This window comes from Anolis carolinensis, chromosome 6, assembly GCF_035594765.1.
Source record: "Anolis carolinensis isolate JA03-04 chromosome 6, rAnoCar3.1.pri, whole genome shotgun sequence".
Classification (NCBI taxonomy): domain Eukaryota; kingdom Metazoa; phylum Chordata; class Lepidosauria; order Squamata; family Dactyloidae; genus Anolis; species Anolis carolinensis.
The window spans coordinates 117,411,537-117,428,446 of NC_085846.1; the positions used below are offsets into that span (position 1 = coordinate 117,411,537).

At 39.7% G+C, this 16,910-nt stretch overlaps 1 protein-coding gene across 4 annotated transcripts in view; it reads right to left on the reverse strand.

Moving 5' to 3' along the window:
• The window catches only part of LOC103281101 (zinc finger protein 777), a 30,105-nt gene extending 15,861 nt beyond the window's left edge, over positions 1 to 14,244 (reverse strand). For 2 of the 4 annotated variants that reach the window (XM_062957803.1, XM_008121927.3), the window contains exons 1-6: positions 14,130 to 14,243; positions 7,672 to 8,074; positions 5,506 to 5,632; positions 4,670 to 4,786; positions 3,669 to 3,770; positions 1,221 to 1,337 (exon numbers count right to left, since the gene is read on the reverse strand). In XM_062957803.1, the coding sequence (XP_062813873.1) occupies positions 1,221 to 1,337; positions 3,669 to 3,770; positions 4,670 to 4,786; positions 5,506 to 5,632; positions 7,672 to 8,064 (856 nt within the window). In that variant the 5' untranslated portion in view covers positions 8,065 to 8,074; positions 14,130 to 14,243. Of the gene's footprint in view, positions 1 to 1,220; positions 1,338 to 3,668; positions 3,771 to 4,669; positions 4,787 to 5,505; positions 5,633 to 7,671; positions 8,075 to 14,129 lie in introns of all 4 variants that reach the window. The other 2 variants (XM_008121926.3, XM_008121928.3) reach the window with 2 other exon arrangements.
• Between the last annotated feature and the right edge of the window lie 2,666 nt (positions 14,245 to 16,910).

Below are 16,910 nucleotides of genomic sequence, written 5' to 3' on the forward strand. Positions count from 1 at the left end.
ACCAATAATAAATACATAGCCTCTTTGAGTATCGTTACAGTAAAAATTACGATCTGTCAACTGCAAAAGGCCACCCTGCTGGGATCTGCGCGCATCATCCGAAAATACATCACACAGTCCTAGACATTTGGGAAGTGTTCGACTTGTGATTTTGTGAAACAAAATACAGCATATCTACCTTGTTTGCTGTGTCATAATAAAATAATAATAATAATACATTTTAATACCAATAATAAATACATAGCCTCTTTGAGTATCGTTACAGTGAGAAAAAGTAGGATATAAATAATAATAATAATAATAATAATAATAATAATAATAATAATAATGGGGGAAAGGGGAGACAAAGCCAAATATATATAGATGAAATACTCAATTTTTAATAAAGATTGTGCTTATTTTAAAAGTTCCCATACTTTTTTCTTTTTATGTTACTATTATAATGATAATGATAATAATGATTAAAATACAACTCAACAAAATAATAAATGATAATAATAATGATTTTAAAATCACCCAATAAAATAATAAATGATGATTATTATTATTAAAACAAAACTCAATAACAACAATAAATGATAATAATGATAAAGATTAAAACACAACCCAAGCATTTTTCTTAACATAAAATATTAACCCACAACAGCTGGCAAAACTAATAGCTGGTAGGCTGTTAGGAATTGTGGGAGTTGAAGTCCAAAACACGTGGAGGGAAAACCGGTGAATGCGGAGAACTACCCTGTTTCCCCAAAAATAAGACATCCCCGAAAAATAAGACCTAGTAGAAGTTTTGCTGAATTGCTAAATATAAGGCCTCCCCTGAAAGTAAGACCTAGCAAAGTTTTGTTTGGAAGCATGGCCAGCGCCTGCCAAACAGAACACCAGAGCATGCAGGATTGGTAAATGTACATACCAGTTGTACATGGAAATAATGGTAGTAACAAGAAATTCTTGATAGGATTCACAGTTTGTCTGGTTATGTTGGTTTGTGATGACAACTACTGTAAAGTATATTGTAAATGTTCATTTTTTGTTCAACAATAAATGTGAATTCTTCTTCATAGAAACATAAGACATCCCCTGAAAATAAGACCTAGCACATCTTTGGGAGCAAAAATTAATATAAGACACTGTCTTATTTTCGGGGAAACACGGTAGATGTATGAATAAAAATAAACATAGCCTTGCAAACTGCAGTCCGGGTCGGAACGAAAGTGCACCTGAGCAGCCAGGATCCACAGGCATCTCACTCTCTTCCAAGCCGTCCGGATCCTCCACGCTCGGATCCTCGCTTCCTTCAATCTGGGACAGGAATTCGGGCTTGGAAATTGTATCATCTGAGCAAAGATGGAGGAAGGAAGGGAGGGGTCACTGGGAAGGAAGGCAAGGCAGCAAGGAGGAGGCAGAAATCTTGTAACAGGCCTGGGCAAACTTCAGCCCTCCCTCCAGGTGTTTTGGACTTCAACTCCCACAATTCCTAACAGCCTACCGGCTGTTAGGAATTGTGGGAGTTGAAGTCCAAAACACCTGGAGGGAAAGCTGAAGTTTGCCCAGGCCTAGAAAGACAAGGAAAGCCAAGGGTTGCGGGTACGTGAAACCATGTCTCCTGTGTCAATATAACAATATAATAATATATACCATTAATATTATGCTATACTAATATTATAATATATTGTATATTCATATAATATTGGTAATAATAATATAATGTAATATAATAATAATAAAACACTATTATAATTGTACATTATATATTACATGTAATATTACTAATAATATTGCAGTATAGTGGTATAGTTTAATATGGTAATACAGTAGAGTCTCACTAATCCAAGTCTCGCTTGTCCAAGCCTCTGGATAATCCAAGCCATTTTTGTAGTCAATGTTTCCAATATATCATGATATTTTGGTGCTAAATTCATAAATACAGTAATTACAACATAACATTACTGCGTATTGAACTACTTTTTCTGTCAAATTTGTTGTATAACATGAAGTTTTGGTGCTTAATTTGTAAAATCATAACCTAATTTTAGCCTAACCTAGTTTTATTGTGTTTTAGCGTATTGTTTATTGCTTGTTGTTTATACTGTTTTAATTGTTTTAATTTGCCTTTTGTTTTGTATTGTTATATTGTGTGTTGAGGCCTTGGCCTTTGTAAGCCGCATCGAGTCCTTCGGGAGATGCTAGCGGGGTACAAATAAAGTTTATTAATAATAATAATAATAATAATAATAATTTGATGTTTAATAGGCTTTTCCTTGATCAGTCCTTATAATCCAAGATATTCGCTTATCCAAGATTCTGCCGGCCCGTTTAGCTTGGATTAGTGAGACTCTACTGTATATAATGCTGATATTGTGCTATGCTAATAATATAATATATTCTATGTACATATAGCTCGTAAGCCGTCCTGACTCCCCTTCAGGGTGAGAAGGGTGGGATATAAATGTCACAAATAAATAAAAAAATAAAATTTCCCAGATATGGGGTCCTAGTGCATTTCATAGAATCCTAGAGCTAGAAGAGACCCCTGTCCAACCCCGTCTTGCAGAAAGACACCATGCAAACCCTCCCGACAGATAGCCATTCAGCCTCTGCTTAAATACCTCCAAAGGAGACTACAACATGTTCTAAAGCAGCACCTTCTGCTGCTCAACAGAATAAAACAGATTTATTGTCATTGTACTACTGCACAACAAAATTACCGTATATACTCGAGTATAAGCCTAGTTTTTAGCCCTTTTTAGGGCTGAAAAAGTTCCCCTCGGCTCATACCCGAGTGAGGGTCCTGGCCGGCTTCTATTCAGGTTGGCTTATACTTGAGTATAAAGGTATTCAGAGCTGGACAGTCTTATCTTATTAAAGTCTTATTATTATCTTAAATTACAGTTTTATATAAATATTCAAAAAGATTTAACCTACTGATGCCTCAAATAATGCCATTTTATTAATATCTATTTTTATTTTTGAATTTGACCCATAGCTGCTGCACTTCCCACCCTCGTCTTATACTCGAGTCAGTAAGTTTTCCCAGTTTTTGTGGTAAAATTAGGTGCCTCGGTTTATATTCGGGTCGGCTTATACTCGAGTATATACGGTAAATGCCTTCCCCAGCACACACCACAAAACACACCCATCTCTCAGCACCCCAACTACCACCACACAGCCACATCAATGTGAAGCCATGGAGTTCAATGTAGCCACAGCTCTAGGTTAAAAGCTGTCACTCAGTCTGTTTGTCCTTGTCTTTATCACCCTGTACTGTCTGTCAGATGGCAGTAATTTAGAAAAAGTATATCCAGAGGGAGATGGATCCCCAATAATGCTTCTGAGCTTCCTTAAGGCTGAGGAACATATAAAGTTCTTCCAAAGAGAAGAGAAAGAGGGAAAGCAATGATTCTCTGTGCAGAACTGGTGACCCCTTGGAGCGCCTGGCCTTCAAGTTCTTCCTAATGTTTAGGTGGGACCTCTTTTCCTGCCATTTAGATCCACGGCTCCATTGTGTCCTAGCCTCTAGAGCAGCTGAAAACAAGCTTGTCCTTTCCTCAATGTGACATCCTTTCCAATATGTAAACCTGGCCCTTGTATTCCCTTTCCTCAGCCTTTTTTTCTCCAAGCTAAATATCCCCAGTTCCTTCAACTACAGATCAAGGCAGAGGACCCACCAGGGCTTGCAACCTCCAAAAGCACAGTCCCAGGGTCACCTTCCTCTTCTTTCTCGTCTTCTTGGCCCCAGGAAGCCGCATTCACCACAATCACGGAGGAACCTGCCCCAAACAAAAGAAGAAAAAGAGTCAATGGAGAATTATGATCTTTGGAAAGGCATGGCTTTGGTAGAAATCATAACCTTTTGGACAAATGACACTAAAACCTTTTGGGAAATGGCATTCACCACCATTTGGGAAAATCAGGAATCTCCTTGAGAAGAGTTTAAAAATGTGCTTGAATCAACCTTCTCCTTAGTAGTAAATATGCACTAGCATTCATGCAAGGCAATGAGGTTTCTCAGCTGAAATAATAATAATAATAATAATTATTATTATTATTATTATTATTATTATTATTATTATTATTATTTTATTCTTATATCCCGCCTCCATCTTCCCGTGGGGACTCGGGGCAGCTTACAAATGTAGAACAAAAGTACAATAACATCGGGATAACTAGATATACCTCTTAAAATAATAATATATTATTGAATTTAGAGTACAGTTGGCCCTCCACATTTGCTGGTGTTAGGGGCACAGGACCCCCGTGAAAGTGAAAAACGGTGGATGTATATTTTTTTCAACCTGAGATAATACCTCTCTAGTCATTTCATTGAATATCTGCCTTTGTTTTTATGATTGTATATGGCACTATAAATTTGCCTTTGTACTTGGAAGCCACCTTGAGTCCCTTCGGGGAGAGAGGGCGGGTTAGAAATAAAATGTTGTTGTTGTTGTTGCTGTTGTTGCTATTGTTGTTGTTGTTGTTGTTATTATATTCTAGGTCTTCCAGCATGACTATGGTCGACTTCCTACTGGCTGTTAGGAATTGTGGGAGTTGAAGTCCAAAACACCTGGAGGGCCCAAACTGGCCCATGCCTGTCATAGAGTCATGTAGGGCCGTATTGAAATAAACACAGCATCAAAAAATGGAAGTCCGGGTTTGGAAAAAAACATACCTGAGGAGCTAGGATCTACAGGCATGTCCTTCTCTTCCAAGTCGTCAACGTCGTTCACACTTGGATCTTCCCCTCGTTCGATCTGGGACAGGAACGTGGGCTTGGAAATGGCATCATCTGACCAGAGAAGAGTTCACAAAATTGCTTTTTATCTCTTCAAATTAAGTGTTTTAAATAGTTTCTATTGACACTTTAATCTTTTGTGTGCTTTGAGCACAAAAACAGCTGAAGAATTGAAGTAAGTGGGAACATGTCACATTATCCAATAATATCTCACTGATTCTTAGATTCACTGCAGGTCTGGGATACCTTGAGAAGCGATGAAACCAGGGCTATAACGATGAGGCAACTGAGGCAGGTGAAACTCAAGACCCAAAGTGTGGGGCATAATATAATATTGGATTAATGGGAGAAAATGTGGAACGAGGGGTTAAAATTTACATTATGTTATAATTTGAAAGATCATGTTTATAAAATGAGGTATATGACTAAGATGTTTCCAACACTTGCTGGAAATGTAAACATATGTGGTGGACATGTAAACATGCCAATGAATATTAGATTCAAATACATAAGGGAATCCAGAATGTTTTGAGGGGAAATATTCAGTTAAAACTTTAGATTTTTCTACTTGGTCTGACTGATAGAAATGTCTATAATCAGCTGTTACAATACATGACCACAGCAGCCAGATTGCTCTATGCACAGAAATGGAAGAACCCAGCAACAACAACAGATACTGGATGGTAAAAATGATGGACTTGGCCAAGATGGATAAATTACCAAGCTTACTAAAAAGAAGGGGCATTGGGAAGCCCAGTTCTCCTTCTCCTTACCCAGGGAGACCAGCATCTCATAGTTGCTCCTCATGACCGCCTTGTACATCTCCTTCTGCCACTCCTCCAGGTTTCCCCATTCCTGCGCATTGAAGCTGACCGAGGTGTCGTTGAAGGTCACTGGCACCTGAATGAACAAGAAGGCCGTACAGGTTGAGCTAGGTTCAGCTTGCACTCCTAGATCCCGTTCCCGTGGGTTGTTTTCAAGTGAGGCATCCCCTCCTCCTATATCTTTGCATTTCATTTTTATTGACATACCCATCTTCTTGCCGAAATTCATTTTTGTTCATTTCAGCCCATTTCCTTAATCTGCTACGGTCTTTTTGGATAATGATCCTGTCTCCTGGGGTTTGAGCTCTCCCTCCCAATTTGCTGTCATTTGCGAACTCCATTCTATCTTTCAAGTCATTGACAAAGATGTGGATTCATACTGTACAGTCTGGAATCCTGCCTCAGTCCTGTTGTTTGCCACAATTCATCTTACATTTTAATGCGTTTTAGCTGCTAGTTTAATTATGTGGTAAATGTTTATGATGTGTTATATAAGCCGTTAATTTTAATAATTTTGGTTACTTTTTTGGATTAGTTATTATAATTTTTATACTGTGATTTTCAAAGGCTTTCATGGCCGGGATCACAGGATTGTTGTGTGTTTTCCGGGCTGTATGGCCATGTTCAAGAAGTATTCTCTCCTGACGTTTCGCCCACATCTATGGCAGGCATCCTCAGAGGTATATATACCTCACAACCTCTGAAGATGCCTGCCATAGATATGGGCGAAACGTTAGGAGAGAATACAAGAGAGAACATGGCCATACTGCCCATTACGGATTTTGCCATTATATGCCTTCAAGTTGATTCCAAACTATAGGGATTTTCCTGTGAATGACATTAGAAGGCCTCCACAGTGGTTAGAACTTCATCCCAGTGGATCTTGGGATTAAATGGTGAAAAGGGTTGTTGTGTGTTTTCCGGGCTGTATGGCCATGTTCCAGAAGCATTCGCTCCATACAACCCGAAAAACACACAACAACCCTGTGATTCCAGCCATGAAAGCCTTCGACAACACAAATGGTGAAAACCTTTGGATTTGCAGGATCTCTGTTCTACTTGTCTGTAGATCCTGTCCTCATATATGTTGCTGTCAAACAGTGAATGATGGATCTCCAGCAGACCATCCTTGCTTTCTTCACTGTCCAACTTTCACATTCATACAAAGAAATAGGAAGTGTTGTCAATGTGTTGTTAAAGGTTTTCATGGTTGGAATCACTGGGTTGCTGTGAGCTTTTTGGGCTGTATGGCCATGACGTTTCACCAGCATCTGTGGCTCGCATCTGCAGGTGAAATGTCAGGAGAGAATGCTGCTGGAACATGGCCATACAGCCCAAAAAACTCACAGCAGCCCAAATAGAAGTTCCATCTTTAGGGTTCAATACTACATTTACTCTAGAGTTGGGAAGGTCATCCAGGTCAATGCAGGAAGACGTAATCAAAGCTCTCTTGGCAGTTTCTGTTGACAAACCTATATGTTCCACTGTCAATTCTCTCTGACCATCAGGAAGTTCTTCCTAATGTTCAGGTGGACTCTCTTTTCCTGTGATTTGAATGCATTGCTTCACTAGTCTCCAAAGTAGCAGAAAACAGAAGCCCTAGCTCAGGCATGGGCAAACTTAGGGTTCCAAGATGTTATGGACTTATATTTACTTATAAATATATAATATATTGTATATACTTATAATATTGATAATAATATTATAATGTAATACAATATCATACTAATAATAATACAATATAATAATATTAATTATATATTATATATTAAATGTAATATTACTAATAATATTACCATATAATGATATAGCACAATATAGTAATTTAATGCTTATATTGTGCTATGCTAATAATATATTGTATGTACATTTGATTTTATAAGCCACTCTGAGTCCCCTTCGGGGTGAGAAGAGCGGGAAATAAATGTAGTAAATAAATAAATAAATGGACTTCAACTCCCACAATTCCTACCAGCCAGTAGGCTGTTAGGAATGGTGGGAGTTGAAGTCCAAAACACCTGGAGGGAGGGCCCAAGTTTGCTCATGCTTGCCCTAGCCTAACCCGCATTTTACTAGCTTTTTTGCAAGAATGTCAGAGAACCTTGCCCAAATTACCTTCGGGGTTTCCCCATTGCTGCCCGGCGGAAACCTCAGGATCCAGAAGTTGCGGTTCTTCAGCAGGTTCTCCAGGTTCTCCAGCCTCCTCTGGAGCAGGCCGTTCTCCTCCATCAGAGTGCCCAGCGCAGCCAGCCTGCCCTCCACGTGGTTCCCCATCTCCATTGCGTTCTTCTCGCAGTCAGCCCACCTCTCCTCCGCTGCCGCCACTTTGCGCTCCAGGCGCAGCAGCCGGGCCCCGGGTGAATCAAGAAAGCTGCGCTTGGCTTCGGCCGCAGACCGGGCAGCGCTCTCTCCGGATGGGGCCCGCTTCCTTCCATTGAAGAGCCGCTGGCGAGGGAAGGACGGCTGCAACGGCTGCGGGGAATTCGCCTTCCGGGCCTTGCGCTCCATGGCTAGCCTCCTTGGCAAGACGAGAAGAAAACAGAGACGGTTGAGATTAATCTATAGCAGGCATTGGCAAACTTGGGCCCTCCAGGTGTTTTGGACTTCAACTCCCACAATTCCTAGCAGCCGGTAGGCTGCTAGGAATTGTGGGAGTTGAAGTCCAAAACACCTGGAGGGCCCAAGTTTGCCCACACCTGCCTTAGCACATCTAAATTATTACGAACAATAACCAGCACTAAAAAAAAAGAATAAACATCAAAGTAGGAACATAACATGCAGTTAGGTATTAGGAAACATTGTAAGACTTGTGTTGTACTACAGGGAGAGGCGGGTAAGAAATAAAAAATATTATTATTAGTTATTATTATGATCAATGTGCTACATATATGTCACATACATCACTTTATTCTAATTGTTGTAATACACATACATTTTGAAAACAATGACCCAGACCATCATATTCCCTGGAAAAAAATAAGGATCTAACTCCCTACATTAGGAATCTTGGAGAGAATAACAACAATAATAATGATAATAGTCTTTTGCTCATTTGTTTATGCAGACTGAGGCAAGGGACAACACATTAAATATTGAGGTAGATTAAATTTAAGAGGATTCTTGTTTCTCTTTGCACCCAGGAAACAACATTTAAATGTGGATGTTGGAAATTTTGAGTATCACTTCCTAAATGTCACATGTGTTAAACCAGCCATGGGCCAACTTGGGCCCTCCAGATTTTTTGGACTTCACCTCCCACAATTCCTAACAGCCTACTAGCTGTTAGTTTTGTTAGCTGTTCTGGGTTAATGTTTTATATTAAGAAAAATGCTTGGGTTGTGTTTTAATTATTATTATAATCGTTTATTATTTTGTTGGGTTGTGTTTTAATAATATTATTACAATTATGATAGTAACATAAAAAGAAAAAAGTATGGGAATTTTAAAAATAAGCACCAATATTTATCAAAAATTGAGTATTTCATATATCTATATATTTGGCTTTGTCTCCCCCTTCCCCCCATTATTATTATATTTATAATTATAATGAAATTCAAAAAGGCTATGTATTTATTATTAGTTTTAAAATGTATGTTGCAAGTTGCTTCTGGTTGCAAAATAATTCACCGTCCAAGCAGGGAGCTTTGAAATGGTTGAACAGAAGCTCTCCGAAGCGTTAGGTGCTCTTACTGCCTATTACAGGGAAAACCAGCTGATTCCTAATCCATCTAAAATGTAATAGGTGGTCTGTGGTTTGCTCTTCTCCACACTCACATTTTGTGGCCTCATTTATTAAGGTTGGCTTTGCATCTCGTGGTGCCAGAGTGCAGTCTGTTCAGCACCTTCCAAGTTGCCCAGTCTTCTGTGTGCCGAGGAAGGAATCTTTCATCTGACATCAGCCACTGACTGAGATTCCAGGTTATAGCCTGCCACTTTTGGACTCTCACTTGCTGAGGTGTTCCTGCGAGAATCTCTGTAGATCTTAGAAAACTATTTCTTGATTTCAGGTGTGTGAGTGTGAGTGTGAAGAGCAAACCACAGACCACCTATTACAATGCAGTCTGAACCCTGCCATATGCACCATGGAGGACCTTCTTACAGCAACACCAGAGGCACTCCAAGTGGCCAGATTCTGCTCAAAGGACATTTAGTATAATGCCAGGTTTTTGTTTTGTTTTTTAAATTGAGTTTTCACATACATTACAACTTGTACCTTTGGTTCGCTTCTGAAACGATAAAATAAAAATATATATTATTTTATACCCAACAAAATGAGTACACACACAGCAAAAAAGCTCACTCTGCTGACTGTTATATTTTTAACTTTTGTATTACGTATTTTACTATGTTATTTATTTAGCTGAACTGTTGGTGAATGTAGTGTGTCAGGCATTGAATTTTTGCCTATTATTGTAAGCCGCCTTGAGTCCCCTCGGGTGAGAAAGGCGGGGTAGAAATGATGTAAATAAATGAATAAATATTGAATTGCACATCGGGCATTTCCCAAGTGCCTAGGACTGTGGGATGTACAGTAGAGTCTCACTTATCCAAGCTAAACGGGCTGGCAGAAGCTTGGATAAGCAAATATCTTGGACAATAAGGAGGTATTAAGGAAAAGCCTATTAAACATCAAATAAGGTTATGATTTTACAAATTAAGCACCAAAACATCATGTTATGCAACAAATTTGACAGTAAAAGTAGTTCAATACGCAGTAATATTATGTTGTAATTACTGTATTTATGAATTTAGCACCAAAATATCACGATATATTGAAAACATTGACGACAAAAATGGCTTGGATAATCCAGAGGCTTGGATAAGCGAGGCTTGGATAAGTGAGACTCTACTGTATGTATGTTTATTTTCAAATACATTACAACTTGTACCTTTTGGTTCACTTCTGAAACAATAAAATTAAAATGTATTTTATTATTTGATACCCAACAAAATGAGTACACACACAGCAAACAATCTCACTCTGCTGACTGTTATATTTTTAACTTTTGTATTACGTATTTTACTATGTTATTTATTTAGCTGAACTGTTGGTGAATGTATTGTGTCAGGCACTGAATCTTTGCCTATTATTGTAAGCCGCCTTGAGTCCCCTCGGGTGAGAAAGACTGGGCCGGGCTGTGGCGCAGCTGGCTAGTAACCAGCTGCTATAAATCACTACTGACCGAGAGGTCATGAGTTCGAAGCCCGGGTCGGGTTAAGCCTCCGACCATTAGTAGCCCTGGCTTGCTGTTGACCTATGCAGCCCCGAAAGACAGTTGCATCTGTCAATTAGGGAAATTTAGGGACGCTTTATGCGGGAGGCTAATTTACAACACCATAAAACTGCCAGCAAAACATGAGGTAAGGAATGAGGAAGTACAGCCACTACACTAATATTATAACGTCGACATGGTCCGATTGAAGGCTGAAGCATGAGGTTTTTAGACAAATGGATCTAATTTACATATGTTTTAATTTTTATAATGTATTTTAATGATGTATTTTTATAGTTTTAATTGATTATATGTACTGTTTTTGTTTTATTATTATGTTCTTGGCATTAAATGTTGCCAACTGTGTAAGCCGCCCTGAGTCCCCCCGGGTGAGAAGGGCGGGGTATAAATTCTGGAAATAAATAAATAAATACTGGACGGTGAAGCAACAACTGCCCCTGTGGCCGGAATCGTGAAGCTGGAAAAATGTTTAAAATGCCTCTGAGTCTGTCTAATGTATGTTGTTTGTCTGTTGGCATTGAATGTTTGCCATATATGTGTTCATTGTAATCCGCCCTGAGTCCCCTTCGGGGTGAGAAGGGCGGAATATAAATACTGTAAATAAATAAAGGCGGGGTAGAAATAAAAAATAATAATAATAAAAACTTTATTTATACCCCGCCACCATCTCCCCAGTGGGGACTCGGGGCGGCTAACATGGGGCCATGCCCAAAGCAATACAATATAATAAAATATAAAACAGCATATCATAACATAATTAAAAGTAATACAATAGATAATAATAGACATAATAATAATAGAAATGATGTAAATAAATGAATAAATATTGAATCGCACGTCGGGCATTTCCCAAGTGCCTAGGACTGTGTGATGTATCGGCGAATAGTGCGTGCAGATCCGAGTAGGGTGGCCTTTTGTGGCTGACAGGTGGTGATTTTGTCAACGCGACTGTTTTCAAGAGAAGTCCAAAGTCTTGAGGCATTGCGGCCAGTGTGCCCATCACCACTGGGACCACCTTGACTGGCTTGTGCCAGAGTCTTTGCAGTTCGATCTTTAAATCCTCATATCGTGTCAGCTTTTCCATTATTATTATTATTATTATTATTATTATTAGTATTATGTTTATTTTTCTCACCATAATGAGACTCAAAGAGGCTATGTATGTATTATTTGTATTGAATTATATTATTACACTAGCTGTGCCCGGCCACGCGTTGCTGTGGCGAAGTCTGGTGGTCTGGGAAATAAAGTATTGAGGAATTGGTGGTAGTTAAGGTCAAGGGTAAAGGTTTTCCCCAGACATTAAGTCCAGTCGTGTCTGACTCTGGAGGTTGGTGCTCATCTCCATTTCTAAGCCGAAGAGCCGGCGTTGTCCGTAGACTCCTCCAAGGTCATGTGGGATGACTACATGGAGCGGTGTTACCTTCCCGCCAGAGCAGTACCTATTGATGCACTCACATTTGCATGTTTTCGAACTTCTGGGTTGGCAGAAGCTGGAGCTAACAGTAGGGGCTCTCTCCGCTCCCCCAATTCAAACCTGTGGCCTTTCGGTCCTGAAGTTCAGCAGCTCCGCGCTTTAACACGCTGCGCCATCAGGGGATATTATTTCCTAAAGGTTGTGAATATACAATATTTCTGATTGGTTTTTTGTTTGTTTGTTGGAGGCAAGTATGAATGCTGCAATTAGGAAAAATGATTAGGATGGGCAGAGATTAGCCCTCTAAACTGGCAGCAATTGGATAAAAAAAATTATTGCTCTCCCTCTAATTAGGACTTTATTTTTCTTTTCTTTTTGTTGTATCAACCTTGAGGCGTGGATGATGGGTTGTGTTGTCAAATTTTGAGGTTGTGGGGCCTGTACTTTTGTTGTTTTGTGAATTGCCGTGATGCCATCACTCTTTTATATATATAGACTAGCTGTGGCTTAGTCTGGTGGTGTTGGTCAGTCTACATTAGGCTGTATTGATGCTGTGACCTCCACCCTTCTTTATACTCACATTAGTAGTAGTATTTGAAGTCTGTTACCTTCTTCAATTTTTGTGTTGATTGATAATTGCTTGAGATCCCTGTTGTCTTTGGTTTGTTGTTGTAATGTCTGATTCTGCTGAGTGCGGTTTATATTTTTATTGTGGTACAATAGTCTTTTTTTTGTTTTGCCTGTGTAGGTGTTTATTATTATTGTTGTTGTTGTAGTGGTCATGAAGGTTGGATAAGTTAGATGCTACTGTATTGTTTTTTGGAGGCCCAGTGTAGCACTGACTGGCCTCTCAGCCTCAGTGCCTGGCTGTTTCTTGCCTGTGATGGTGTTGATTCTTATTGTTGTTGTTGTCATTGTTATTATTGTAATTGTTTTTTTGGAGGCCAAGTGTGAATGTAGGGATTGGGGAGGTGGATGAGTTGTGTTGTTAAATTTTGTATTTGTTATAGTCACAATGTGTTGTTGTGAGTTTTGTGGGTCCGGATTGTGGTTTTGTGGTGTAGTTGTGTTGTTACAACTGGGAAAAAGGCTTTTGTGTTGTGTTGTCAAGTTTTGTATTTCTGGGGCGTTTAGTTGTGTGGCAAGTTTTGTATTTCTAGGGCGTTTAGTTGTGTTGTTATAGTCACGATGCGTTGTTGTGAGTTTTATGGGTCCGGATTGTGGTTTTGTGGTGTGGTTGTGTTGTTACAACCTGGAGGGAAGGCTTTTGCATTGTGTTGCCAAGTTTCGTATTTCTGGGGCGTTTAGTTGTGTTGTTATAGTCATGATGCGTTGTTGTGAGTTTTGTGGGTCCTGTGTGGTTTTGTGGTGTGGTTGTGTTGTTACAACTGGGAGGCAAGGCTTTTGCATTGTGTTGCCAAGTTTTGTATTTCTGGGACGTTTAGTTGTGTTGTTATCGCATGATGCGTTGTTGTGAGTTTTGTGGGTCTGGATTGTGGTTTTGTGGTGTGGTTGTGTTGTTGTAACCTGGAGGCAAGCCTTTTGCATTGTGTTGCCAAATTTCGTATTTCTGGGATGTTTAGTTTTGTTGTTATAGTCACTGCGCAAACAACTTTATCATTTTATATATATAGATAGCAGGCCTGGGCCAACTTGGGCCTTCCCTTGAGGTGTTTTGGACTCCAACTCCCACCATTCCTCACCGCCTCAGGCCCCTTCCTTTTCCCCCTCAGCCGCTTAAGCGGCTGAGGGGGAAAAGGAAAGGGCCTGAGGCGGTGAGGAATGGTGGGAGTTGGAGTCCAAAACACCTCAAGGGAAGGCCCAAGTAGGCCCATGCACCTCAAACATGCAGATAAGCACAGACGGATATAAAATAAAGACATTTAAGGCATTGAAATGGGCAATAAAAGGGCCAAACTCACCCTGAAAGACGAGCACCCTCCCTGCCTTTGTCTCCCTGCCACCTCTGGGCTCTCCTGGCCTGGGGGGCGTCCTGCGCATGCGCGGCTAAGAAGCACCACCGAGGAGAGGAAGGAAGTCACGGCGGCTTCTGGAGGAAACGCTTTTCCGTAGGCGGCTCCTCTGCAGCGCCACCTGCAGGCCAGGGGAGGAAGCGGCGCCTCAAGGTTTGCTACCAGCCAATCCTTGGCCTTTAATAAGGTTGGTCTTTAATAATAATTATTATTATTCATTAAGAACAACACTCAAAGCAGGGGAATTCCAGACAGGAAACAATCAGGGACAGCTAACACCTCCAAAGGATTCCCCCCCCAGGTAGGAAACAGCCAGGCTTTGAAGCTGCAAGGCTATTCAATGCTAATCAAGGTGATTCATTGCAACATTCACACCTGCCTCCAACAGACTAGAGTTTTCTCCCACCCTGAACGTTAATCCACACACACATATATACAGTAGAGTCTCACTTATCCAACACTCGCTTATCCAACGTTCTGGATTATCCAACGCTTTTTTGTAGTCAATGTTTTCAATTCATTGTGATATTTTGGTGCTAAATTCATAAATACAGTAATTACTACATAGCATTAATGTCTAACGAACTATTTTTTCTGTCGAATTTGTTGTATAATATGATGTTTTGGTGCTTAATTTGTAGAATCATAAGCTATTTTAATGTTTAATAGGCTTTTTCTTAATCTCTCCTTATCCAACATATTCGCTTATCCAACGTTCTGCCGGCCCGTTTATGTTGGATAAGTGAGACTCTACTGTATATACTGTAATTTTATACTGTATTTAATAGTTTTTAACTGATTTTATGTACTGTCGATTGATTTTGTATATAATTGTGCCAGTGTTGTAAGCCACCCTGATTCCCTTTGGGTGAGAAGAGCGGGATATAAATATTGGAAATAAAATAAATATAGATCCCACTTGCCTAGTTTCCAACAGACTTCACAACCTCTGAGGATGCCTGCCATAGATGTGGGCAAAATGTCAGGAGAGAATGCTTCTGGGATATGGCCAGACAGCCTGGAAAATTCACAGCAAAATAATAATAATAATAATAATAATAATAATAATAATAATAATAATAAAAGCTGATAAGGAGAAGACCTGGCTCTGGCTCACGAATGGGACCCTGAAGAAGGAGACAGAAGGCCTGATCCTTGCAGCCCAGGAGCAAGACATCAGGACAAAGGCAATTAATAATAATAATAATAATAATAATAATAATAATAATAATAGAAGACCTGGCTCTGGCTCACGAATGGGACCCTGAAGAAGGAGACAGAAGGCCTGATCCTTGCAGCCCAGGAGCAAGACATCAGGACAAAGGCAATTAATAATAATAATAATAATAATAATAATAATAATAATAGAAGACCTGGCTCTGGCTCACGAATGGGACCCTGAAGAAGGAGACAGAAGGCCTGATCCTTGCAGCCCAGGAGCAAGACATCAGGACAAAGGCAATTCAGGCCAAGATCGAAAAATCAGCTGATGACCCAAAGTGCAGACTCTGCAAGGAAACCGACGAAACCATTGATCATATCCTCAGCTGCTGTAAGAAAATCGCACAGACAGACTACAAACAGAGGCACAACTATGTGGCCCAAATGATTCATTGGAACTTATGCCTCAAGTACCAGCTCCCAGCAGCAAAGAACTGGTGGGATCACAAACCTGCAAAAGTATTGGAAAATGAACACGCAAAGATACTGTGGGACTTCCGAATCCAGACTGACAAAGTTCTGGAACACAACACACCAGACATCACAGTTGTGGAAAAGAACAAGGTTTGGATCATTGATGTTGCCATCCCAGGTGACAGTCGCATTGACGAAAAACAACAGGAAAAACTCAGCCGCTCTCAGGACCTCAAGATTGAACTTCAAAGACTCTGGCAGAAACCAGTGCAGGTGGTCCCGGTGGTGATGGGCACACTGGGTGCCGTGCCAAAAGATCTCAGCTGGCATTTGGAAACAATAGACATTGACAAAATCACCATCTGCCAACTGCAAAAGGCCACCCTACTGGGATCTGCACACATCATCAGAAAATACATCACACAGTCCTAGACACTTGGGAAGTGTTCGACTTGTGGTTTTGCGAAACGAAATCCAGCATATCTATCTTGTTTGCTGTGCCATACAACGTCGTTGTGTTGATAATAATAATAATAATAATAATAATAATAATAATAATAATAATAATAATGTTACATGCCTCATTGCATAAAGGTTGAGAATAATAATGATAATATCAATACCTCCTCCTTGGATATTTTGATAATAATGATAATTTATTACAGTCCTCTCCTTGCATAAAGATTGAGAATAATTATTTATTACTCCTTTCTTGTGTAAAGGTCAATAATAATAATTTTACTCCCTTCTTGCATAAAGGTTGATAATAAATAAAATGAATCCCTTCTCCTTGCATAAAGGTAAATATTAATTTATTACTGCCCTCTCATTGCATAAAAGTCAATAATAATAAAAATAAGAATTTACTCACCTCTCCTTGCGGAAACGTTGATAATTTATTACTACCCTCTCCTTGCGTAAATGTTGATAATTTACTACCCCCACCTTGCATAAAGGTTGAGAATAAAAATAATAAATTACATCCTTCTCCTTACATAAAGATTGATAACAATGTAGTACTCCAATTTCCTTGCACAAAAGTTGATACAGTAGAGTCTCACTTATCCAACATAAACGGGCCGGCAGAACGTTGGA